The 25,940-nt window shown below is 39.9% G+C and overlaps 2 protein-coding genes across 13 annotated transcripts in view; one reads left to right on the plus strand and one right to left on the minus strand.

Annotated features, from left to right (window-relative positions):
• LOC133545095 (F-box-like/WD repeat-containing protein TBL1XR1) overlaps positions 1-10,696 on the plus strand; it is a 108,079-nt gene extending 97,383 nt beyond the window's left edge. For all 9 annotated transcript variants that reach the window (XM_061890435.1, XM_061890434.1, XM_061890440.1 and 6 more), the window contains 2 exons: positions 29-130; positions 8,832-10,696. In XM_061890435.1, the coding sequence (XP_061746419.1) occupies positions 29-130; positions 8,832-8,858 (129 nt within the window). In that variant the 3' untranslated portion in view covers positions 8,859-10,696. The remainder of the gene's footprint in view (positions 1-28; positions 131-8,831) is intronic.
• Positions 1-25,940, minus strand: part of LOC133545263 (BMP/retinoic acid-inducible neural-specific protein 3-like) — a 1,164,151-nt gene that overhangs the window by 912,859 nt on the left and 225,352 nt on the right. The window lies entirely within an intron of this gene.

Here is a 25,940-nt window from a genome sequence, read left to right on the forward strand (position 1 = left end):
AACGTGTGTGTGTGTGTTTATTTGTCAGACTGGTGCTTTAGTCCACAGCTACCGAGGGACAGGCGGGATCTTTGAGGTGTGCTGGAACGCCACTGGGGATAAAGTAGGAGCAAGCGCATCCGATGGATCTGTAAGTAACTCTGCCTGACTGCTGCCTCCCCTGTCAACACTTCAGTAGAGAGATGTGAGCACTCATATTTGCAGCTACTTTGAGATACCATATTTTCTGTACTATGAGGCACACTGAAAATACTTTCATTTTCTCAAAAATCGGCAGTGCACTTTATAACCCGGTGCGCCTAATATACGTATTAAATGGGCTAAGTGCCTACTGACATCCAAGCAAATTTATTTGGTACATGGTGTGATGATATTTGTGACCAGGAGATGACAGTCACACACAGCAGATAAGTGTGAAATGCAGGTTGAACTGTTTCATGAAGGACAACAGCTAGCAAGCCCAAAACGTTGATGTTTAATTGAGAATATACCGTAATTTTCGGACAATATGTCGCTCCGGAGTAGGGCTGAGTATCATCAGGTACCTCGCGGTACGATAATATCACAACATTTTGCCCACGATAAGGATAAGATCACGATACAACGATTATGCGATAATCGATGTATTGAAAGAAATTTCATCCACGATACGTCATGATTTCAGTGTCACTGAAGAAATTCAAAATTTATTGACTGCACTGAATCCACTTAACCAAAATATTTTCTGTCTGTGCAAATTAAAATGATTTAAAAAACAAAATGAATGCATAAAATATACATTTCAGTGCTACTGAACTTCTATGTAATCATGGACACATCAGTGCTTAACAATTAAAATCAAATTGTTTTATGAAAACTGGCACTTCACTGTATATAAAAAATAAACATTTCAGTCAGTGCATTATATTGTCAACAACTGGGTGGTCTTATGAAAACCTGAGAACACATTTTAACTTGTACTTACCACCATGTGATAGTTTTTTCAGTTAAGTATTTTTGACAGGGTATGTCATATCTTGGTTCCAGTGTATGTAGCATTCGGCGGAAACCTTCGTCTTCAACTATAGTAAATGGTCTAAGATCTTTACAAATAAAGCAAGCAATGGACTTTGTAATGCTCGCAGCCCTGGGGGATGCAGAAAGGAGCTTTGCTTTAAATACGGTGTTGATTGTAGGCTGGCTAACAGAAACGTTAGCATTAGCGTCGCTAGTCGCCCCTTCCTCCGTGGCAAGCTCAGGATGGCTGTGCATGTTCGTTGTGTTGCCCGTGTACTTGACCTTCGCGAGACAGTTCTTGCAGATTGCGAACTCTTTATCAAGTGTTGTTCCATTGTCTGTATAGTAAAAGCCGAAGTGGGCCCAGACTTTAGATTTAAAATTTGCCGGTGCATCTTTCACATGTTTTTCTCTGTTATTCGTTCCTCCGATTAGCACCATTCCCTCCATCTTCTGCTGCTGCTTCTTCTTCTTTCCTTTCAAAGAGTACTCTAGAGTACTGCACTCACTCATTCATGCTGAGCGCCAAAATGTGGAGGCTCGAAGTAGTGACTCCATAAATCAAACAGGTTTTTGTGGGCGAATCTGTTTAAATCGGCTGTATGTTTATGTTTATAAATATCGATATTTGACGCCCGTGTATCGATAACGTGCCGCAAGAGGAAATATCACGATATACCGTAGTATCGATGTTTGGGCACACCCCTACTCCGGAGTATACGTCGCACCTGCCGAAAATGCACAACAATGAAGGAAAAAAACTAGGGCTGGGCAACGATCAAAAATTTTAATCGAAGTTAATCTCACTATTTCTCCGATTAATCGCGATTAACTGCATTGTATACGCAAAGCCCAATAATGAATTCAAAAGTAGTGTGTAGTGCACCTTTATTGGAATATTCTCCCACATGAACAAAAGCGCCAAAACATGTTGTGCAAACACAATTTAAATCAGTCCTTGTTAAACAGTTTTAGTTAAATAGCATATTTTATGAAAATCAACTCAAAAAATGTAAATACAAAAATGTAAGCTTATTGCCACTGCCAGGGTATTTAAGTTATCCTGTTTGTTATGGAAAATAAATATAATCTACATACAAATATCTGAGCCACAATCATAACATCTGAACAGGCAATTTCTGAGGTAACAGCAGAAACATTTTTTTTATCAGGGATTTTATGTTTAAAAAACCTATATTATAGGTAGTGGGCTGTTTTAGGGAATTTTTGATCAAATTATCCATAGTAGCAATATTAATAATGTTGTGTTTATTCTGCGTAGTGCACTTAAAATAATTATGACCATCGCCAGGAATTGATATGATGGGAATTTTCCGATTGTTTGCTTGGTGCTTTGATAAACTGAACGCATATACATGGTACTATATTGTGATGTTATGAGCCAGGGAAAAAAAGAACTACCCTACCCAGCATGCAACAGGAGTGACGAGCATGCGCGGTAGCCCGGTATAGGTTGTGTCGCCATGACGGCATCTTGTATGTTGATATATGCACGCTCTGAAAGCAAACGTTAAGAACTCAGCCAACACTCCTCGTCTGCATTATTCATAAATAGACAGACAACACATATACTCCGCTGCTTCACAGGCCGCTGGATGTAGCCGGCAAAGTATTCCAATGCTAGCTAGCCGGTCTAGCAAGCACGCGTCATTCAGTCCAAAACGGCCCGATCTATCCACATTCAGAATTGTCTGGCGGTCGTAAGTGATCCCGGAGTGACCACGCTGTAAGCCAGCCATGAAATTTGCAGAATTGTCCGGTATTTTTGCCAAATGTTCCATCTTTACCAAGAGCCCCTCGACACCGAAGCCCGTGCGGGCGACGCCATCTTGTTAAGAAAAGGCGTTAACAAAATAAAAGCATGTAAACAACATACGCAAATGTGCGATAAAACAATTGTCGGCGTTAATAGATTGATGAGTTAACTCGTAATTAACGCATTAATTTGCCCACCCCTAAAAAAAACATGTATATGTCGCACTGGAGTATATGTTGCATTTTTGGGGGGAATTTATTTGATCAAACCCGACACCAAGAATAGACATTTGAAAGACAATTTAAAATGAATAAGGAATTGTGAACAACAGGCTGAATAAGTGTACGTTATGTAACGCACAAATAACCAACTGAGAAAGTGCCTGGTATGTTAACGTAACATATTATGGTAAGAGTCATTCAAATAACTATAACATATAGAACATGCTATAAGTTTACCAAACAATATGTCACTCCCGATCGCTAAATCCGATGAGATCTTCTTCCTCAGTGTTGCCTCTGGTATGCGCCTCGGTAGCGTCCTTTCTTTCTGCTGCTCGATTGCTGTTCTCTGCAGCATATTTCACTACGTCCAGCTTGTAATCTGCAGTATATGATTTCCTTTCTGGCGCCATTTTAGTTCAGTCCTTCTCAGTTTTTATAAGTTACCAATTGCTGACGTGAGTGTGACGATTGCGGACATTTTCTTTGTCGCTCATGCAAATGAGATACATAATATTTGATAGTTTACGGTAAAGTGTTAATAATTTCACACATAAGTCGCTCTGGAGTATACGCCGCACCCACTGCCAAACTATGAAAAAAACGTTTGATTTATAGTTCAAAAAATACGGTACAACATTAGACACTGCACTCAAAAATCTGTCAAATTGTTTTAGTAAAATTTTGGCAGCCACGAACCCCATCCATCCATCCATTTTCTACCGCTTGTCCCTTTTGAGGTCGCGGGGTGGTGCTGAGGCCTATCTCAGCTGACAGTGGTTTTCTGAGATGTTCCTGAGCCCATGTGGTGATATCCTTTAGAAATTGATGTCAGTTTTTGATAAAGTGCCGTCTGAGGAATCGATGGTCATTCAATGCTATTTTTTTCCGCCGGGCTGCTTACGTGGAGTGATTTCTCCAGATTCTCTGAACCTTTTGATGATATTACAGACCGTAGATGTTGAAATCCATAAATTTCTTTCAATTGCACTTTGAGAAACGTTGTTCTTAAACTGTTTGACTATTTGATCACGCAGTTGTGGACAAAGGGGTGTACCTCGCCCCATTCTTTCTTGTGAAAGACGAGCATTTTTTGGGAAGCTGTTTTTTTACCCAATCATGGCACCCACCTGTTCCCAATTAGCCTGCACACCTGTGGGATGTTCCAAATAAGTGTTAGATGAGCATTCCTCAACTTTATCAGTGTTTATTGCCACCTTTCCCAACTTATTTGTCACGTGTTGCTGGCATCAAATTCCAGAGTTAATGATTATTTGCAACAACAAAAAAATGTTTATCAGTTTGAACATTAAATATGTTGTCTTTGTAGCATATTCAACTGAATATGGGTTGAAAATGATTTGCAAATCATTGTATTCTGTTTATATTTACATCTAACACAATTTTCCAACTCATATGTAAACAGTTTGTATATATGTATATGTATATATATATGTGCATATATATATGTATATGTATGTATATACATACATACAGTATATTTGGCCTAATTGTACTGTGTTTTTGAGTGTTTGTTTTTTTTGGCAAGGAAGGCAATTGTGAGCTTCTTAAAAAAACTGTAATTTTTCCAAAAATAATAACTCATCAAAATCCGTGTTTTTATGAATTATTGAGCTTTTAAAGGCTGTAATTACATCATCTTTAATATTACACTTTGCAACGCATTTTGGGGAAATATAATATATTTTGTGTTTTTCCTCATGACAAAATATTTTCTTTAATTTTTTTTTAACAAAAAGAGCATACAACAAACAGGTGACATTGTGCATTAATAAAGGAATTCATAAAAAAATAAAGGAACTATTCACATATATATTCACAAATTGTAAGCATAAACAAAATACAATGATTTGCTAATCTTTTTCAATCTACATTCAATTAAAGATACTTAATGTTCGAACTGGAAAACTTAATATTTTGCAAATATTTGCTCATTTGGAATTTGATGCCTGCAACATGTTTCAAATAAGCTGGCACAAGTGGCAAAAAAGACTGAGAAAGTTGAGGAATGCTCATCAAACACTCTTTTGAAACATCCCACTGGTGAACAGGTTAATTTGGAAAAGGTGGGTGCCATGATTGGGTATAAAAGCAGCTTCAATGAAATGCTCAGTCATTCACAAACAAAAATGGGGCAAGGGTCACCACTTTGTGAACAAATGCGTGAGCAAATTGTCAAACCGTTTATGAACAACATTTCTCAACCAACTATTGCAAGGATTTTAGGGATTTCACCATCAACGGTCCGTAATGTCATCAAAAAGTTCAGAGAATCTGGAGAAATCACTGCCTGTAAGCGATGATATTACGGACCTTCAATCCTTCAGGCGGTACTGCATCAAAAACTGACAATGTGTAAAAGATATCACCACCTGGGCTCAGGTACACTTCAGAAAACGACTGTCAGTAACTATAGTTTGTCACTACATCTGTAAGTGCAAGTTAAAACTCTACTTTGCAAAGCGAAAGCCATTTATCAACAACACCCAGAAACGGTGCTAGATTCGCTGGGACCGAGCTCATCTAAGATGGACTGATGTAAAGTGGAAAAGTGTTCTGTAGTCTGACGAGTTGACTTTTCAAATTGTTTTTGGAAACTGAGGACTTGGTGAAAAGAACCATCTGGATTGTTCTTGTCGCAACGTGTAAAGGCCAGCAACTTCAAAAGCCAACTTACAACATCTATGAAGGCACCATTAGTGCTGTAAGGTACATACATATTTTGGAGCAACATATGTTGCCGCCCAAGCAACGTTATCATGGACGCCCCTGCTTATTTTACCAAGACAATGCCAAGCCATGTGTTATAACAGTGTGGCTTCATAGTAAAAGAGTGCGGCTACTAGACTGGCCTGCCTGTAATCCAGACCTGTCTCCAATTGAAAATGTGTGGCGCAATATGAATCTTAAAATACCACAACAGAGACCCCGGACTGTTGAACAACTTTTAAGCTGTACATCAAGCAAGAATGGGAAATAATTTGACTTCAAAAATTGGTCTCCTCAGTTCCCAAGCTTTTACTGAGTGTTGTTAAAAGGAAAGGCCATGTAACACAGTGGTAAAAATGTCCCTGTGCCAACTTTTCTGCAATGTGTTGCTGCCTTTTAAGGGGTCTCAAACTCAATTTACCTGGGGACCACTGGACGCTGAGTCTAGGTGAGGCTGGGCCGCAGGAAAAGATTTCCTAAAAAAAAAGGTTGCATACTCCTCAGCATGTCTAGTTGTATAATGACGTTTCAAATTGTATTCCTTGTGCACCGCAACTTTCTCTGCGTAAATAAGACACATCGGGTTGCCCCTGTGCTCATCAAAGAAATATTGCATCTCCCACTTTTTCTGGAATTGTTTTTGCACATCACCAACCTTTTCTCTTCACTGCAGGCTTTGAAAAAGACATGTTTGGGGTTGTGGAATATATTTGTATCTAGCCGACGCACGTAGGATAATGTTATTTCTGCAATGTGTGTCGTTCCGCTTTTCCTCCCTACAGCAACATGGCGTTCGGTGGATGGTACCGGGATAGGGAGCGCAAAAAAGTGACGGCTACCGGAGTGTTATCCGATGAAATATACGTAGTGTTCATCGTGTGAGGCAATGCAAATTAAACAATAATTTAAAAAAATAACGGTTTGAATTGGTCCAGGTTATTACTGACGGACAGGACGGTGTCGCGGTGTGACTGCAGCCAGGCACGTAAGAAAACCCTCGTCTCCATGGCAACGTCTCCGTCGCTTTCACTCATTTGCCGCTTTTCCGCTAATGCAGGGGTAGGCAATCCAGAACGTTGAAAGAGCCATTTTGGACCCAAATAACACAATGCTGTCAAGCGCCATTCATATAAAACTTGCAGGCCGAACTAACATTAAACTTTTATATTAAGGTGCGGGCCGCAAAATAACGTCTCGCGGGCCGCGTGTCTGAGACCCCTGCTTTAAATTCTAAGTTAATGATTATTTGCAAAAAAAATTTAGTTTCTCAGTTTTAACATGAAATATCTGTGCAGTCTATTCAATTGGATATAAGTTGAAAAGGATTTGCAATTGCATTGTATTCTCTTTTTATTTACCATTTACACAGCCTGCCAACTTCACTGGTTTTGGTTTTGGTTTTTAAAACATTTTATATCTATGACTAGGACTGAAAATATTGAAGAATTTAATCGTTGAAAGTAGAAGAAAAAAAATACATGACACTTTTTTTTTTTAAAACATGCGTTTTCCTCGCTTAGGAGGCTTAAAGGGGAACATTATCACAATTTCAAAAGGGTTAAAAACAATAAAAAATCAGTTCCCAGTGGCTTGTTGTATTTTTTGAAGTTTTATTCAAAATTTTACCGGTCCCCGAATAGCCCTAAAAAAAAGCTTTAAAGTGCTTGATTTTTGCTATTTGCGATGCGACTATCCATTTCCCTGTGACGTCATACAGTGCTGCCAATGTAAACAAACAAGGCAGATACCACAGCAAGATATAGCGACATTAGCTCGGATTCAGACTCTGATTTCAGCGGTTTAAGCTATTCAACAGATTACACATGTATTGAAACGGATGGTCGGAGTATGAAAGTATTGAAGAAGAAACTGAAGCTATTGAGCGAATAGCTATTGCATGGCCGAATAGCATGGCCAAATAGCTGCGTTAGCATCTCCGGTAAAATGTGCGGACCAAACAATCAGGACTTTCGCATCTTGTGACACTGGAGCAACTTAAATCCGTCGATTGGTCAGTGTTTTTTTCGCATTGTGGGTGGAAGGAAACGTAATATAGTTGCAAATGCATCTGCAGGTTATCCATACATCTCTGTACCATGTCTGCTTTAGCACCGCCGGTAAATAGCATGTTAGCATCGATTAGCTGGCAGTCAACATCAACAAAACTCACCTTTGTGATTTAGTTGACTTTATAGTTGCAAATGCATCTGCAGGTTATCCATACATCTCTGTGCCATGTCTGCTTTAGCACCGCCGGTAAATAGCATGTTAGCGTCGATTAGCATAGCATGTTAGCATCGATTAGCTGGCAGTCACGCCGCAACCAAATATGTCTGATTAACACATAAGTCAACATCAACAAAACTCACCTTTGTGATTTCGTTGACTTTATCGTTGCAAATGCATCTGCAGGTTATCCATACATCTCTGTGCCATGTCTGTCATCGCTGGCAAAATGTGGAGACACTCTGGCACATTCAATGGGGGTCTGGCGGCAGACACTTTCGCATCTTCGGGCCAGTGGTGCAACTTGAATCCCTCCCTGTTAGTGTTGTTACACCCTCCGACAACACACCGACGAGGCATGATGTCTCCAAGGTTCCAAAAAATAGTCGAAAAAACGGAAAATAACAGAGCTGAGACCCGGTGTTTGTAATGTGTTGAAAATGAAAATGGCGGCTGTATTACTTTAGAGACGTCACGTTCTGACGTCATCACCACATGAGCTTATGATGAACAGAAAGGCGTTTAATTCGCCAAAATTCACCCATTTAGAGTTCGGAAATCGGTTAAAAAAATATATGGTCTTTTTTCTGCACCATCAAGGTATATATTGACGCTTACATAGGTCTGGTGATAATGTTCCCCTTTAACCCGTGTAGAATTAAGTCGACTCAAAGGTTAAGAAGACGACACTCCACTGGATTAAAAAAAACCTTTCAGAATAAAAGCACAGGATTATTTTATTTATTTATTTATTGACTGAAAATGTGAGCGGTCGAAACAGGAGCTAGCTCGAAGGCTACCATGTTTGCTGTGTTCCTAACTGCCAGGATGAGGTCAACTGCAACTTCCTGTTTCTGAAACCTCTCCTCGTTTGTGTCCAGGTTTGCGTATTAGACCTGAGGAAATGACAGTCGTACGGGGGAGCCATGGACCGACTACGAATGTGTACATAGCCAAAATGACTGACTGTCCCTGCCTGTCCACCACACTGCTGTAGTCCCGCCACACGCCATGGTCCGCCACGACCGAGCACCGCCCCGCCCCGCCCACACCTTCAAACACTCATCCACGGACCACCTGTTCCACCACGGCCGCTCGTCCGCCACCCGGGTGAGAGACTTTCTGTTCTGTCACATGCAAACCAAAACAGCAGAATTCCTCTCGTGCTCCTCTTTTTATCCTTTGTACCAGAATTCTAAAGATTTTTTTTTTGGTTCTCTGTTGGTGTGTGCATATTGCATATGTCAGCATTTGGTGTCCTGTGGACATTGTTTTGCAATTGGATTTTACTGTAAGTTTTATATCGTGCGCCGGGAGGGACACGGACGTTCAAACATGCAGATGTACAGCTTACAAGGTACAACGTTTTTTTCTTTTTAGACATGTTGCAATTTTTTTTTTTTTTTTTTTCTGCCCTTGTAAACTGAATATAAACAGATAAATCAAAAGATGAAATGTGTTGTTTGCATCTTTTGCCCTGAAAAAAAAAATAATTTTCAGGTCTTAACAATCCTACAGTTTCAGTTAAAAAAAAAAAAAAAGGCTTGAGGAGATTTTGTGTGTTTGCGGAATCGTACGAGTGAGACGCTAACGTCACGTGACCTGTGTGTGTTGTAGTGGAGGACTGTGGCGCTGTGGTTTGAGACGAGAGCGGAAGGATGTGGCTTTTAAGGCCTTTAACATATTAACATCCTTTTTCCGGACTCAAGTCCCAGCTCAAAGTAATGCTGAGTGATAATCAGACTGAAGCTCATGTTTAATGAAGAAACATCAGGGCTTGTTTCACTTTCACATTCATGCAGGACGGGCTGTCCTTTTCCTTTATATCCCATTTTGTCCTATCTTTATATTTGACTGAAACCACAGTAAACTTTTCTATTTCATTGTGGTTTGACCACACACACTCTCTCTTTTCTTCTTCCTGCTTAATCTACGCCTAGAGTCCATTTTGACCAGATGTGTGATGTTTCCAAAATAAAATACCATCAAACAGTCATTGAAAAATCGCTGCCCTTAGAAAGGGTTTTGATTTCTTGCACTTTACAGTGAAACGGAGACACAGGGAGGTGTGTTTTCTTCAAGCTAACACATTTAATGTTTAAAAAAAAAACGGCCCTCGTTTAAAAAAAAAAAAAAAAAAAAAAGTGTTCCGGTTATATTCTAATCACATTTCGTTTGACTCCTGCCGCCGACATCTGCATTCCAAGTTTTCATCTCCAGTGCAAAGTTTAATCAGAATGTTACTGCTTTTCAAACTTTTATACTATTTTCAAGTTTGCTTTAAAGGTGACTGAACTGTACTTACTAGAAAATTTCAAAAAAGAGGTCCATGACTGTGAAATATGGTATTTTTCCACTTTTATTTCACACAACATCCAAGTGTTAGCTTTGTCTTTTTCCCCCCTTTTTCCTTATTGTTCCTACCGAAATGTGGATTCTTCTATCTTTGCTGTGCTGACAGCCCTTGGAAAGTTTTTGTATTCCTCCAAAACTTTTGTAATTCAGATTGATTTGTAGCTATACGTACTCAAAATGAACAAAAAAAAAAAAAACACTTAAAGATCAAATCTGGATGATTGATGTTTCACAGAAAATGTAAATACAAGTTTGCAAATCTTTTTGTTTTTCTTTATCATGTGATGTCTTTGCCCTCACTTGCGTTTTACTCTCACTCACGTTGTTGCAGTCTGACTGTTGGAATATCAGTCAGATTTCAAGGTCTAGAATAAAATCTATTTTGATAATATCACTTTGTGGGATTGTTTTATTTTGCACAGGCTCACTTATTAAATTGATAAATATTAAAAGAAGTACAAAACCAGTGAAGTTGACACGTGTAAATCATAAATAAAAACAGAATACGATTTGCTAATCCTTTTCAACCTATATTCAATTGAATTGACTGCAAAGACAAGATATTTAACATTCGAACTGACAAAGTTGAGGAATGCTCATCAAACACTTATTTGGAACATCCCACAGGTGAAGAGGCTAATTGGGAACTGGTGGGTAACATGATTGGAAATGCTCAACTGTTCACAAACAAGGATGAGGCGAGGGTCACCACCTTGTGAACAAATGCATGAGGAAATTGTTGAACAGTTTAAGAAAACACATTTCTCAACAAGCTATTGCAAAGAATTTAGGGATTTCACCATTTACGCAACATTATATCTTCAAAAGGTTCAGAGAATCTGGAGACATCACTGCACGTAAAATTGAATGCTCATGACCTTGGATCCCTCAAGCGGTACTGCATTAAAAACTGACCGTGTGTAAAGGATATCACCACATGGGTTCAGGAACACTTCAGAAAACCACTTTCAGTAACTACAGTTTGTCGCTACATCTGCAGTGCAGGTTAAAGCTCTACTATGCAAAGCGAAAGCCATTTATCAACAACACCCGGAAACACTGCCGGATTCGCTGGGCCCGAGCTCATTTAAGATGGACTGATGCAATGTGAAAAAGTATAAAATTATTAGCATCTTGAATCAAGAGAACTATGTCTCACCGCCCCTCTCTCACCGAGCTAGCTGTTAAGCTAGTCGTGGCTCAGAGCAACTACGCTCCGTTGGCGTCTGCTACTCTTCGCCTATTGCTCCGCAGACAGCAAGAACTCGATTCGGTGAAAAAAACAACCTAGCTCGCTGCAAAGCTAACGAAGCTAAGGGTGTGGTTGGTGGTCGAAAGCAACTATGCTCCGAAGGCAGCTGCTCCCTCACGCTGCGGCCACTTCTCCGAAGAAAGCAAGAACTCGACTCGATGAAGGAAACAATGTGAGTATGGCTCCTTGCTCTTCGTGCAACGTTCTCCTGGATAGGTTGGCCCTACTAGAGGACCGTGTCCGCCAGTTAGATCAGAGTAATTTCGTAACTTTAGATGCTGTGGACACGTTTGCTTGCATTAGCTGTAGCGAGCTGACTTGCCCAGCTTGTAACAGACCTAAGCGGCCTATAAGCAACGGTGAAGTGGTTGAGACACATAATAGATTTAGCACTTTAGCTAGTCCTACACCCCATTCTACCACTACAGTTTAGTCTTAGGGGACTCCATCACCCGGAACATACAGCTTAGCAAACCATCCACAGGGCCAGAGCACCTGACATTGAAGCTAGTCTTAAGGAGCTGACTCGCAACAGACCTATTAAACAAATATGATAGACGAATCGATTACTACCACTAGCTACGCGAACATAGTTGTACATGTCGGCTCCAATGACTCTAGCATGAGATAGTCAAGAGTTTACAAAGGTTTCTCATTGTCATCCCATTTGGTTGAGTTTTTTCTTGCCCTGTTGTGGGATCTGAGCCGAGGATGTGGTCGTGGCTTCTGCAGCCCTTTGAGACGCCCGTGATTTAGTGCTCTTTAAGTAAACATTCATTGATTGATTGATTGAAAGAGGAACATAGCTAGGATTTGTAATCTTGCTAGAAAACGGTCCCGGCATCGAGTTCTTGTCTCTGCCCCCGTCTGCGAGAGGCAATGGTGAGAGGTATATCAGTTTAGTCTCGCTTAACAAGTGGCTGGCTAGTTTTTGTATAGAACGAGAACTAACGTTTATTGATAATTGACTCTCTTTGAGGGGGCAAACCAGTCTGGGTAGGGTGGAAGGTCGGTCACCACCCTAACCAGGAAAACCCCACCACTCTCCAGAAGTATAGATTACTGGTTAAGTCACACTTGACTAACTACACTAGAGCAAGCTCTAACACAGGCAATTACAGTGTTTGTTAAACCAGGTGAGTCGTCAGTTAAGCTAGAACTAACTAGCTCCAGCCTGGAAAATTCCTCCACACATAGTAGTTCTCGTAGAATAATGTACAACTCACATAATGTTTTTTATTCTATAGTGACTGCAAAAGGTGAACATGCATTCTACTTAGGTGGCAAATTGTGACGCGTTAAATCTATCGCAGCACCAAGCAAATAATTTCAAGATCCCCACCAACAATTCCTAGATGGGATCAACATTTTTAAAGGCACACTACACAAAATAAATGCAACATAATTAATATCAGTACTACGGATAACATTAACAAAAATTCCTCAAAACAGTCCATTGTCTATAATATGGACTTTTTAAACATTAAATCATTGTCTCCCAAAACGTTATTAGTTACTAAGGTCATTAGGGACTCAGTGAAACCCTGGCTACAACCAGATTAATGTTTCCCGCTTTTTAACGAGGCATCCCCTCCTAACGATACGAATGCACATATTGCCCGTCCCCTTAAAAGGGGTGCAAGGGTCGTACTAATGTCCAATGAAAACATCTACAAAAGATTAGTCACATGTAATGTTTACAATGTTGGTGTAAATATAATGTATGTATATATTATTGATTATTTACAATCCGGCCCTGCGATTAGGTGGCGACTTGTCCAGGGTGTACCCCGCCTTCCGCCTGATTGTAGCTGAGATAGGCACCAGCAACCCACCGCGACCCCAAAGGAAATAAGCGGTAGAAAATGGATGGATATATATTTCTTATGTATTTTATGTCATTCTTTTGTTTTGTTTCCATGGCTCAAAATAAACCATTCATTCATTCAACCATAGCCCTAACCTAAGTAATGAATATAAAAAAATTGAGGTGCTTATGAGGTCTGTCACACCGCTACCTCTCTACCTATACCGCCCCCCTGGGCCCTATTCAGACTTTATCAGTGAATTTTCAGAGTTTGTCGCTGATCTAGTGACGCACGCAGATAATATACTTATAATGTGGGATTTTAGAATTCATGAGTACCCTGTCAGGCGCTCCGTGCGTGGTGCTCTAGTAATTGATAGCTGTGGTCTTACACAAATAATGGATGAACCCACACATCGCAACAGTAATACAATATACCTAGTCCTTGTGTGGGGTGTCACCACCTCCAAAGTTATGGTATTCCCGTATACTAAAGTATTGTCCGATCACTACCTTATAAAATTTGAAGTTCTGACTCATTGTCAACAAGCTAATAAAATCCACTGCTTTAGCAGCCGCAACATTAATGCTGCCACAATTACAACTCTTGCTGCCCTACTGCCTTTGGTAATGGTGCCATTCCCAAATGATGTGGGCTCTATCGATAAACTCATAACTTTATTGATGCCCTGCGCAACACCATTTATAGTGTAGCACCGCTAAAGCTAAATAAAGGCCTCTAAAAGGCGTACCGTACCCCCTGCTTCACAGAAGAAACCAGAGCTCTTTATCTAATCTAAAGTTGAGGTTTTCCATCAAGCATATTTTAATAACTTATAAATGCACGTTTACCTTAGCTAAAACTAATTACTACTCCAATCTCATCCGCCTCAATAAAAGCAATCCTAAATATTTGTTCAGTACTGTAGTATCGCTAACCCAACACCCACTCGGCCAGTGACTTAATGAATTTCTTTAATAAGAAATTTGAACTCAATAGAAAGGGGATTCAAGTTAACGCATCCCAGCTCCAACTGGGTTCTATAAATTAAATATTCTTCTTGAAAATGGTCTTGCAAATATATGTGTTTTCTTGTCTAATCATAAAGTTAAACGGTTAAAGTACCTCTGACAGTCACACACACACACTTGGTGTGGGGAGATTACCCTCTGCATTTGACTCAATCCTGGGATTCGGGGGTGAGCAGTGAGCAGCAGCGGTGGCCGCGCTCGGGAATCATTTTGGTGATTTGAAAGATGCAGACGAGGCGTGTTGGCTGAGTTCTTAAAGTTTACTCCACAGCGTGCTCGTCAACAACATCCCACTGACGGCAAGGCTACATTCAACAACCTAAACGGAGCTATTGCACATGCTCTTCACTACTGTAGCATGCTGGGTAATGGAGTTCTTATGTTACCGAGTTAATAACATCACAATATATATCTGCCACTTAATGTTTTGTTTTCCTTCTTTGTGGGTCAACACTTCCTGCTTTCTGCCAAATTGAAACTTTTGATTGGATACTCACTCTAGTGCAGGGGTCACCAACGTGGTGGCCGCGGGCACCAGGTAGCCCATAAGGACCAGATGAGTCGCCCGCTGGCCTGTTCTAAAAATAGCTCAAATAGCAGCACTTACCAGTGAGCTGCCTCTATTTTTTTAAATTGTATTTTTTTACTAGCAAGCCGGTCTCGCTTTGCGCGACATTTTTAATTCTAAGAGAGACAAAACTCAAATAAAATTTGAAAATCCAAGAAAATATTTTAAAAACTTGGTTTTCAGTTGTTTAAATAAATGCATTCATTTTTTTACTTTGCTTCTTATAACTTTCAGAAAGACAATTTTAGAGGAAAAAATACAAACTCAAAAAATTATTTTAGGATTTTTAAACACATATACCTTTTTACCTTTTAAATTCCTTCTTATTCTTTCCTGACAATTTAAATCAATGTTCAAGTAAATTTATTTTTTTATTGGAAAGAATAATAAATATATTTTAATGTAATTCTTCATTTTAGCTTCTGTTTTTTTTTTGACAAAGAATATTAGTGAAATGTTTCTTCAAACTTATTATGATTAAAATTCAAAAACATTATTCTGGCAAATCTAGAAAATCTGCTAAATCAAATTTAAATCTTATTTCAAAATCTTTTGAATTTCTTTTAACATTTTTGTTCTGGAAAATCTAGAAGACATAACGATTTGTCTTTGTTAGAAATATAGCTTGGTCCAATTTGTTATATACGCTAACAAAGTGCAGATTGGATTTTTACCTATTTAAAACATGTCATCAAAAATATATATTTTTTGTTGAGAAATCATTAATTATTAATAATAACATAGAGTTTAAAGGTAAATTGAGCAAATTGGCTATTCCTGGCAATTTATTTAAGTGTGTATCAAACTGGTAGCCCTTTGCATTAATCCGTACCCAAGAAGTAGCTCTTGGTTTCAAAAAGGTTGGTGACCCCTGCTCTAGTGAGTATCCAATGACAGTCTGTCAACAACTTGTCTATCAACTGTATGTGGCTGTTCACTGACAGTGCACGAACGCCCGCATTGTAGATTCTGAAGGCCTCGGGCAGATTTGGTACAGCATGGCAACATAAACTAGCTGAATTCTGATTGGATAAAAAACTCTACCCGAAAAACAACAGCACTGGAAGAAGCATAATATGACATGAAGGGAATATGAATACTTTTGGATATTTAGAGAAACAACATAATTGTTGGTCACAAAAAAAAAATCATGAAATTTGGTTATTTTATTAATTCATTATCAGCAAATCTGCTGGGTCAAAAGTATACATACAGCAATGTTAATATTTGGTTACATGTCCATTGGCAAGTTTCACTGCAATAAGGTGATTTTAGTAGCCATTAACAAGCTTCTGGTTAAATTTTTGACCACTCCTCTTGAAAAAAAAAAAAAATTTGGCATCACATGGACAAAAGATAAGGTCCATGTTGAGGAAATTTTTGAGTTGTGTGGCCACAATACCCAGTAATATGTATGGTGGAGAAAAGGTGAGGCTTTTAATCCCAGGAACAACACACCTACCGTCATGCATGGTGGTGGTAGAATTAAGCTTTGGGCCTGTTTTGCTGCCAATGAAACTGGTGCTTTACAGAGAGTAAATGGGACAATGAAAAAGGAGGATTACCTCCAAATTCTTTAAGACAACCTAAAATTTTTCGGGCAGTTGGTTGTTCCAACAGGACAAGGACCCCAAATACACATCAAAAGTGGTAAAGGAATGGCTAAATCAGGCTAGAATTAAAGGCCTACTGAAAGCCACTACTAGCCACCACGCAGTCTGATAGTTTATATATCAATGATGAAATGTTAACATTGCAACACATGACAATACGGCCGGTTTAGTTTACTAAATTACAATTTTAAATTACCCGCCGAGTTTCTTGTTGAAAACTTCGCGGAATGATGACGTCCCAGCACCACACACGGCTAAAAGTCGTCTCTTTTCAGCGCATAATTACACAGTATTTTGGACATCTGTGTTGATTAATCTTTTGCAATTTCTTCAATTAATATTGGAGACTATAAAGAAGAACGCTGTTGGTGGATTGCAGCTGCCTTTAGCACCGAAACACTGCCTGTGTTTCTTTGTTGTGAAGCTTTAACCCAGAGGGGTCAAGCGAACATGTTTCTCTACGTCAACCAGCAAGTTTTTGGGTGGGAAAATTGTGATAAGAAGACTGCTCTTACCGGAGACTTCAGTGGAATGCGCGACCTCCTCCTGCAGCTACAAAAGGCAGCTGTGATCTTGGCTCCTCGGCTTCTCTCAGAGACACTGGCGTTCACCGCAGTCAGGTATGACTTTACAATCTCACCAAAACACTATTAAAACAATAAGAAGATAAGGGATCTCTTCCAGAATTATCCTTGTAAATGTGTCTGAGTACATCTGAAACGGTCCCACTGCCGCCGCCTGGAGCCGTCGCCTTTTCTTATATTTCTTTTTTTTGTGCTTCACTCTAACTTTCCTCATCCTCCCTCAAATTAATGGAGAAATTGTCGCTTTCTTGGTCCGAATAGCTCTTGCTGCCGGAGGCTATGATTATAAACAATGTGAGGAGCCCTACACCATGACGTCACACGCACACATCGTCCGCTACTTCCGGTAAAGGCAAGGCTTTTTTTATTAGCGACCAAAAGTTGCAAACTTTATCGTGGATGTTCTCTACTAAATCTTTTCCGCAAAAATATGGCAATATGGCGAAATGATCAAGTATGACACACAGAATGGACCTGCTATCCCCGTTTAAATAGGAAAATCTCATTTCAGTAGGCCTTTAAGGGTTTAAAATGGCCTTCCCAAAGTGTGGACAATGCTGAAGAAACAACTTCATGTCTGAAAACCAACAAATTTGGCCGAACTTTACCAATTTTGTCAAAAGGAGTGGTCAAAAATTCAACTACAAGCTTGTGGATGGCTACCAAATGTCAGAGTTGCCAATGACAGTTTGTTTGTGTTTTAGTTTCTCCTCTGTGTGTTTAGTATTTCCTGTCCTTACTTCCTGTCTAGTGCTCTTATTTTGGTTCAGCTTCCTGTTTGTCTCCCTATGTACTGTTTTCACTCAGCTGCGACCGATTGGTATCTGGTTACACCTGATGTCAATCAGCCCGCTCCTACTTTACCTGCTTTGTTCCTCCAGTCAGCGCTGGATCGTTGTATTGTATTGTCGTTGCCTCATGTCACTCTTGTGTCTTTGCTACCTGTCTTGTCTGGCATCATTTCAGCTATTACCTGTCGTCCTACATCTTGTCCTGGTCGTCGTAGCGGTAAGCTGTTTCTGTTAGCCATTAGCTATTTCCAGTTTTTCTCTTTGTCTTCCTCTAGCTTCCATGCTAAAGTTCCTTTTTGTTTTTGTAGATCCCAGTGCTAGCTCTCTTACTTTGTTATCCCGCCCACGTACGTGCTTTTTGTTTGTTCTTGTTCTATTATTCAAATTAGAATCATGTTTTCCCATTCAATGCCTGCCTTCTTCTCTGCATCATGGGGTTTGTCAACAAATACCTCTGACACCAAAAGCACCTTTTTGCAGTTAAACTTGCCAAGGGACTTGTAACCAGAGGTGGGTAGTAACGCGCTACATTTACTCCGTTACATCTACTTGAGTAACTTTTGGGATGAATTTTACTTCTAAGAGTAGTTTTTATGCAAAATACTTTTACTTTTACTTGAGTATATTTATAGAGAAGAAACGCTACTTTTACTCCGCTCCATTTATCTACAATCAGCTCGCTACTTGCTACTTTTTTTTTATCGATCTATTAATGTTTGTTTTGGTTTTTCAAAGTAGGATCTACGCATGCCTGCGTTTCACCAATCACATGCAGTCACTGGTGACGTTGGACCAATCAAACAGAGCCAGGTGGTCACGTGACCGTCACACGTAAAACCCGACTTAAACGTGTTGACAAACTTATTGGGGTGTTACCATTTAGTGGTCAATTGTACGAAATATGTACTGTACTGTGCAATCTACTAATAAAAGTTTCACCCAATCAATCAAAAGTGTAAAGGAAAAAAGACACTTTTTATTTCAACCGTACTTCCCGTCAAAAGCCTAAAGACTGATCGCACAGTTCCTGTCTTCACAATAAAAGCGCCGCTTCATCGCGCCTGCGCTAACAAAATAAGAGTCTCCGAAAGCCAGCGCAAACAAGCTAGCAAGCTACGGAGTTTGCCGCCAATGTATTTCTTGTAAAGTGTATAAAAACGAATATGGAAGCTGGACAGATGAGATGCCAAAAACCAACAACTTTCATGTGGTATTAGACAGTAAAGAGGAACTTTTCTGTCTAATACGGCAAAACGTGGACGTTATCAGTACTATACTGTCTGATTCCAATCAATGCAAGTCATCAGAATCAGGTAATACACTAACTTATATTCTTGTCTTCATGAAAGATAGGAATCTATATGTTAAACATGCATGTATATTCATTAAAACACCTTCAACATGTGAACAAAAACAGCAAAATAAATCAATATAAATTATGTACTGTATATATAAATGTATGTATATATATATATATACATATGCTATGTGTGTGTGTATGTATATATGAGGTAGATCACCTCGACTTGGTCATTTATTAAGTAATTGATTAACGTTGAAAAACGTATTGGGGTGTTACCATTTAGTGGTCAATTGTAGGGAATATGTACTGTGCAATCTACTAATACAAGTTTCAATCAATCAATCAATGCCTACTGAGGTTATGGTGCTGTTAAGTTATTGTGGCTCAATGTGCCTTAATTTTTTTAATTTTAATGTATTATTTAATATATATTATTGTTTTAGTTGCTTAAGAGATATTCCTGGCTCTGAATTTGCTCCTTGCTATTTTTATGTTTTTGTGCATTATTTGTTGCCGTAATCATTAAACAAACAGGTTACTCATCAGTTACTCAGTACTTGAGTAGTTTTTTCACAACATACTTTTTACTTTTACTCAAGTAAATATTTGGGTGACTACTCCTTACTTTTACTTGAGTAATAAATCTCTAAAGTAACAGTACTCTTACTTGAGTACAATTTCTGGCTACTCTACCCACCTCTGAATGTAAGCAAATATTAACATTGCTGTATGTATACTTTTGACCCAGCAGATGTGCTCACATTTTCAGTAGACCCATAATACATTCATAAAAGAACCAAACTTCTTGAATGTTTTTTTGTGACCAACAAGTATGTCGATTACAAAAAAAAAAAGTCGTAGAAATTTTTGGTGAACTCAAGACAACCATGACATTATGTTCTTTACAAGTGTATGTAAACTTTTGACCACGACTGTATGTGTGTATATATATATACTGTATGTATATTTGTATATGTATAAATGTGTTTGTGTATATATATATATATATATGTATACATGTATAATTATATGTATATACAAATATAAACTTAAATATGCGTATATGTATGTAAATATGTATATATAGTAATGTATGTCTTAAGTGGATTATCCGGAGAATAGTGCTCGATACCGTGGTAGAGCGCAATATGTATGTGTGGGAAAAATCACAAGACTACTTCATCTCTACAGAACTGTTTCATGAGGGGTTCCCTCAATTGTCAGAATATTGAAAAAAATCTCCTGATGATTGCGGGAACCCCTCATGAAACAGTTCTGTAGAGATGAAGTAGTCTTGTGATTTTTCCCCACATATACAAATATAGTAATGTGTATATATATTTATACATACATGTATGCATGGTTTTATGTTTGTATACGGACCAGAGTGGCTCAGTTAGTAGAGCGGCCGTGCCAGCAACCTGAGAGTTCCTGGTTTCGAGCACCGTCTTCTGGGTCTTAGTCACATCCGTTGTGCTCTTGAGCAAGACACTTCACTCTTGCCCCGGGAGCGTTGTGGTTAGGTCACTACTTGCACACACTGTTTGGATCTTGGTAAATCTTTGTTGGCTGGCAAAAAAAACCCACGTATTTTTAAAAATGTATTTTATACAATGTGTTCGACTTACTGCCGGCAATGCGGACCAAGCTCTGGCACTGATCGTACAGGGAACGGACCGCCACAATAAGACAGTCCGATACCCCATACTCTCTGAGCACTCCCCACAGGACTTCCCGAGGGACACGGTCGAATGCCTTCTCCAAGTCCACAAAGCACATGAAGACTGGTTGGGCAAACTCCCATGCACCCTCAAGAACCCTGCCGAGAGTATAGAGCTGGTCCACAGTTCCACGACCAGGACGACGAGGACAAGGCTGTCCTTTGTCACCGATTCTGTTCATAACTTTTATGGACAGAATTTCTAGGCGCAGTCAAGGCGTTGAGGGGTTCCGGTTTGGTAACCGCAGGATTAGGTCTCTGCTTTTTGCAGATGATGTGGTCCTGATGGCTTCATCTGACCGGGATCTTCAGCTCTCACTGGATCGGTTCGCAGCCGAGTGTGAAGCGACCGGAATGAGAATCAGCACCTCCAAGTCCGAGTCCATGGTTCTCGCCCGGAAAAGGGTGGAATGCCATCTCCGGGTTGAGGAGGAGACCCTGCCCCAAGTGGAGGAGTTCAAGTACCTAGGAGTCTTGTTCACGAGTGGGGGAAGAGTGGATCGTGAGATCCACAGGCGGATCGGTGCGGCGTCTTCAGTAATGCGGACGTTGTACCGATCCGTTGTGGTGAAGAAGGAGCTGAGCCGGAAGGCAAAGCTCTCAATTTACCGGTCGATCTACGTTCCCATCCTCACCTATGGTCATGAGCTTTGGGTCATGACCGAAAGGATAAGATCACGGGTACAAGCGGCCGAAATGAGTTTCCTCCGCCGTGTGGCGGGGCTCTCCCTTAGAGATAGGGTGAGAAGCTCTGCCATCCGGGAGGAACTCAAAGTAAAGCCGCTGCTCCTCCACATCGAGAGGAGCCAGATGAGATGGTTCGGGCATCTGGTCAGGATGCCACCCGAACGCCTCCCTAGGGAGGTGTTTAGGGCACGTCCAACCGGTAGGAGGCCACGGGGAAGACCCAGGACACGTTGGGAAGACTATGTCTCCCAGCTGGCCTGGGAACGCCTCGGGATCCCCTGGGAAGAGCTAGACGAAGTGGCTGGGGAGAGGGAAGTCTGGGTTTCCCTGCTTAGGCTGTTGCCCCCGCGACCTGACCTCGGATAAGCGGAAGATGATGGATGGATGGATGGTATTTTATACATCTTACTTCCAAAAACCACATAATGTCAATCTAAAACAGTGGCGTCGAACTCAAATACAGAGTGGGACAAAATTTTAAACTGAACAAAGCCGCGGGCCGAGGTTCAACAAATGAACCTTTTAAAAGGTACAACTTTTGCATTGAATATTGAACAAGCAAGGCTTACATAACTTTATAGTCACATGCAAAATCCAGGTTCAAATAATAATAATAATAATATCAATAATTATTGCTCAGTTTGCTACACTGATTTGCTTTAACACTGAATATGGAACAAGCAACGCTTATATAACTTAATAGTGCAAAATCAACTTTCAAAAAACAAACGAAAAAAAAACATTAAAGCCATATTAAGTAGAGTGGCCGTGTCAGCAACTTGAGGGTTGCAGGTTCGATTCCCGCTTGTGCCATCCTAGTCACTGCCGTTGTGTCCTTGGGCAAGACACTTTACCCACCCGCTCCCAGTGCCACCCACACTGGTTTAAATGTAACTTAGATATTGGGTTCCACTATGTAAAGCACTTTGAGTCACTTGAGAAAAGCGCTATATAAATATAATTCAATTCAATTCAAAAATTAAATACAATTTGAATAAAAAATTAAATGCCTCTTTTCTATTTGCAGCCTTCTGAGGTCAAAATCAACATGACATTTTTCCACAGGCTAATATATTTTGAAAATAAATGGGGAGGGGTGGGGGGGGGGGGGTTATATTGTAGCAAGGGGTTCTGGGTATTTGTTCTGTTGTGTTTATGTTGTGTTACGGTGCGGATGTCTTTGTCATTCTTTTTTGCTGTGGGTTCACAGTGTGGCGCATATTTGTAACAGTGCTAAAGTTGTTTATACGGCCACCCTCAGTGTGACCTGTATGGCTGTTGACCAAGTATGCCTTGCATTCACATACCTGTGTGTAGAAGCCGCATATATTGTGTGACTGGGCGGGCAAGCTGTTTGTATGGAGGGAAAACGGAAGTGACAACGGGTTGTAGAGGGCGCTAAAGGCGGTGCCTTTAAGGTGGTAATCAGGAGAATATTTTTCGGGAGGGACAGTGAAATTCAGGACGGTTGGCAAGTATGAGTATCAGCGGTGAATTCTGTATAATACTGGGGGGCCAGCTCTAATGTTAATTTGATATTGCCACAAGGGCCAAATGAAATTACACGGCGGGCCAGAGTTTGACACTCATGATCTAAAACGGGGGTAGGGAACCTATGGCTCGCGAGCCAGATGTGGCTCTTTTGATGACCGCATCTGGCTCTCGGATAAATCTGAGCTGACATTGCTTAACACAAGTGTAATTAATAATTCCACTTGTCATTACAGTGTTAAAAATAATGTTCAAAATATAAAACATTCTCATGCATTTTTAATCCATCCATCCGTTTTTTACCACACCTGTTCAAGAAGTTGCGTTAATGGTAAGAAGTTATTTATTTATTATTGGTTAGTGTGGGGCTTGCCCTCCTGGGGGTTCTTCAGACAATATTGTTTTATTTTTCAATAAGTCTCTCAGTTGCTTTCCAGCATTTGTATTTTTCTCTTTCGTTCTCGCCCGCGCTCTGGCTCCAGCCCCAACCCCGTCTCTCCTCCTGGCTGCTGCTAATAACAGAGCGACAGGTGATTTGATAACAAGGCCAAGGTGGGCCATCTACACACCTGGCGCTGATTTCGAGGCCGGTCCTGGCACACCCCAGTTTGCTGCAGGCCCGCAGGCCACGCCCCCTCCACAGTTATCTTAAGAATAACAATGTTATTACAAAAATAAGAGACCTATTATACTCTAGAAATGTCGGTCTTACTTAAAAATGCACGTGTTTAGTTGTGTTCAGTGTTAAAAAAAAATATTATATGGCTCTTACGGAAATACATTTTAAAATATTTGTCTTTTTGGCTCTCTCAGCCAAAAAGGTTCCCGACCCCTGGTTTAAAAGAAAAAATAGACTGACCCCCAACTCCAATCAAATCCCAGCTTTACAACACGTAGGATGGAAAATGTACAAAGATTTTGTAAATACATGCAAATACAAAATAATATGAAATTAATATCGGCGCCAGCGACCCCAAAAGGGAATAAGCGGTAGGAAATGGATGGATGGATGCATAACCAACCATGAACTTAAGCAAGTTGAAAAACTTATTTGGGTGTTACCATTTAGTGGTCAATTGTAGGGAATATGTACTGTATTGTGCAATCTACTAATATAAGTTTTAATCAATCAAAGTATTAATAACATAATAATAATAATATAATATCAACAATAGTTGTTTATGGATTTTAATGCAAAAATGGAGTCGTTAAAAAATATATATTTTAAACTGTATATTGAGCTATTATATATCAGTGGTTCTCAAATGAGGGTACTTGAAGGTATGCCAATGGGCACGGGAGATTTTTAAAAAATATTCTAAAAATAGCAGCAATTTAAAAATCCTTCATAAATATATTTATTGAATAATATGTCAACAAAATATGAATGTAAGTTCATAAACTGTGAAAAGAAATGCAAGAATGCAATATTCAGTGTTGACAGCTAGATTTTTTTTGTGGACACGTTCCATAAATATTTCTTTTTTTTGTGAAGAAATGTTTGGAATTAATTTCATGAATCCAGATGGATCTCTATTACAATCCCCAAAGAGGGCATTTTAAGTTGATGATTGCTTCTATGTGTAGAAATCTTTATTTATAATTGAATCACTTGTATATTTTTCAACAAGTTTTTAGTTATTCGTATGTCTTTTTTTCCCCCCAAATAGTTCAAGAAAGACCACTACAAATGAGCAATATTTTGCACTGTTATACAATTGAATAAATCAGAAACAGATGACATAGGGCTGTATTTTACTTCTTTATCTCTTTTTTTCAACCAAAAATGATTTACTCTGATTAATGGGTACTTGAATTAAAATAATGTTCACAGGGGCTACATCACTGAAAAAAGGTTGAGTGATAGCAAAACATTAGGTCACGTGTTCTTCATGAAGACGTTAAAGGCAGCCTTTCTCCCCTGCCACGCCCACAGCGTTTGTGACACGCCCACAGAATGTGTGAGCGTGTTTTTGTGCGTGTGTGACACGCCCACCGTATTTGTGACACGCCCACAGTAATTATAAGAGTGTGGGCGTGTTATGCCCCCAGTTTTTTTTTAAAAACGCCCACAGCTTTTGTGACACGCCCACAGTATATGTGAGAGTGTTTGTGTGTGTGTGTGACACGCCCACATATTTTGTGACACGCCCACAGTATATTTCAGAGTTTGTGTGTGTGAACGCCCACAGTTTTTGTGACACGCCCACACTTTTTACATTTACTGTGGGCGTGTCACAAAAACCGTGGGCGTTCACACACACAAACTCTGATATATACTGTGAGCGTGTCACAAAAAATATGGGCGTGTCACACACACAAACACTCTCACATATACTGTGGGCATGTCACAAAAGCTGTGGGCGCCCCCAGTTTTTTTTTTAAAACGCCCACAGCTTCTGTGACACGCCCACAGTAAATGTAAAAGTGTGGACGTGTTACGCCCCCAGTTTTTTTTAAAACGCCCACAGCTTTTGTGACACGCCCACAGTAAATGTAAAAGTGTGGACAGTTTTTTTTTTTTTAAAACGCCCACAGCTTCTGTGACACGCCCACAGTAAATGTAAAAGTGTGGCGTTTTTTTTTTTTTAAACGCCCACAGCTTCTGTGACACGCCCACAGTAAATGTAAAAGTGGGGACGTGTTACACCCCCAGTTTTTTTTAAAACGCCCACAGCTTTTTGTGACACGCCCACAGTAAATGTAAAAGTGTGGACGTGTTACGCCCCCAGTTTTTTTTAAAACGCCCACAGCTTTTGTGACACGCCCACAGTAAATGTAAAAGTG

Source organism: Nerophis ophidion, linkage group LG28 (assembly GCF_033978795.1).
Source record: "Nerophis ophidion isolate RoL-2023_Sa linkage group LG28, RoL_Noph_v1.0, whole genome shotgun sequence".
Lineage (NCBI taxonomy): Eukaryota > Metazoa > Chordata > Actinopteri > Syngnathiformes > Syngnathidae > Nerophis > Nerophis ophidion.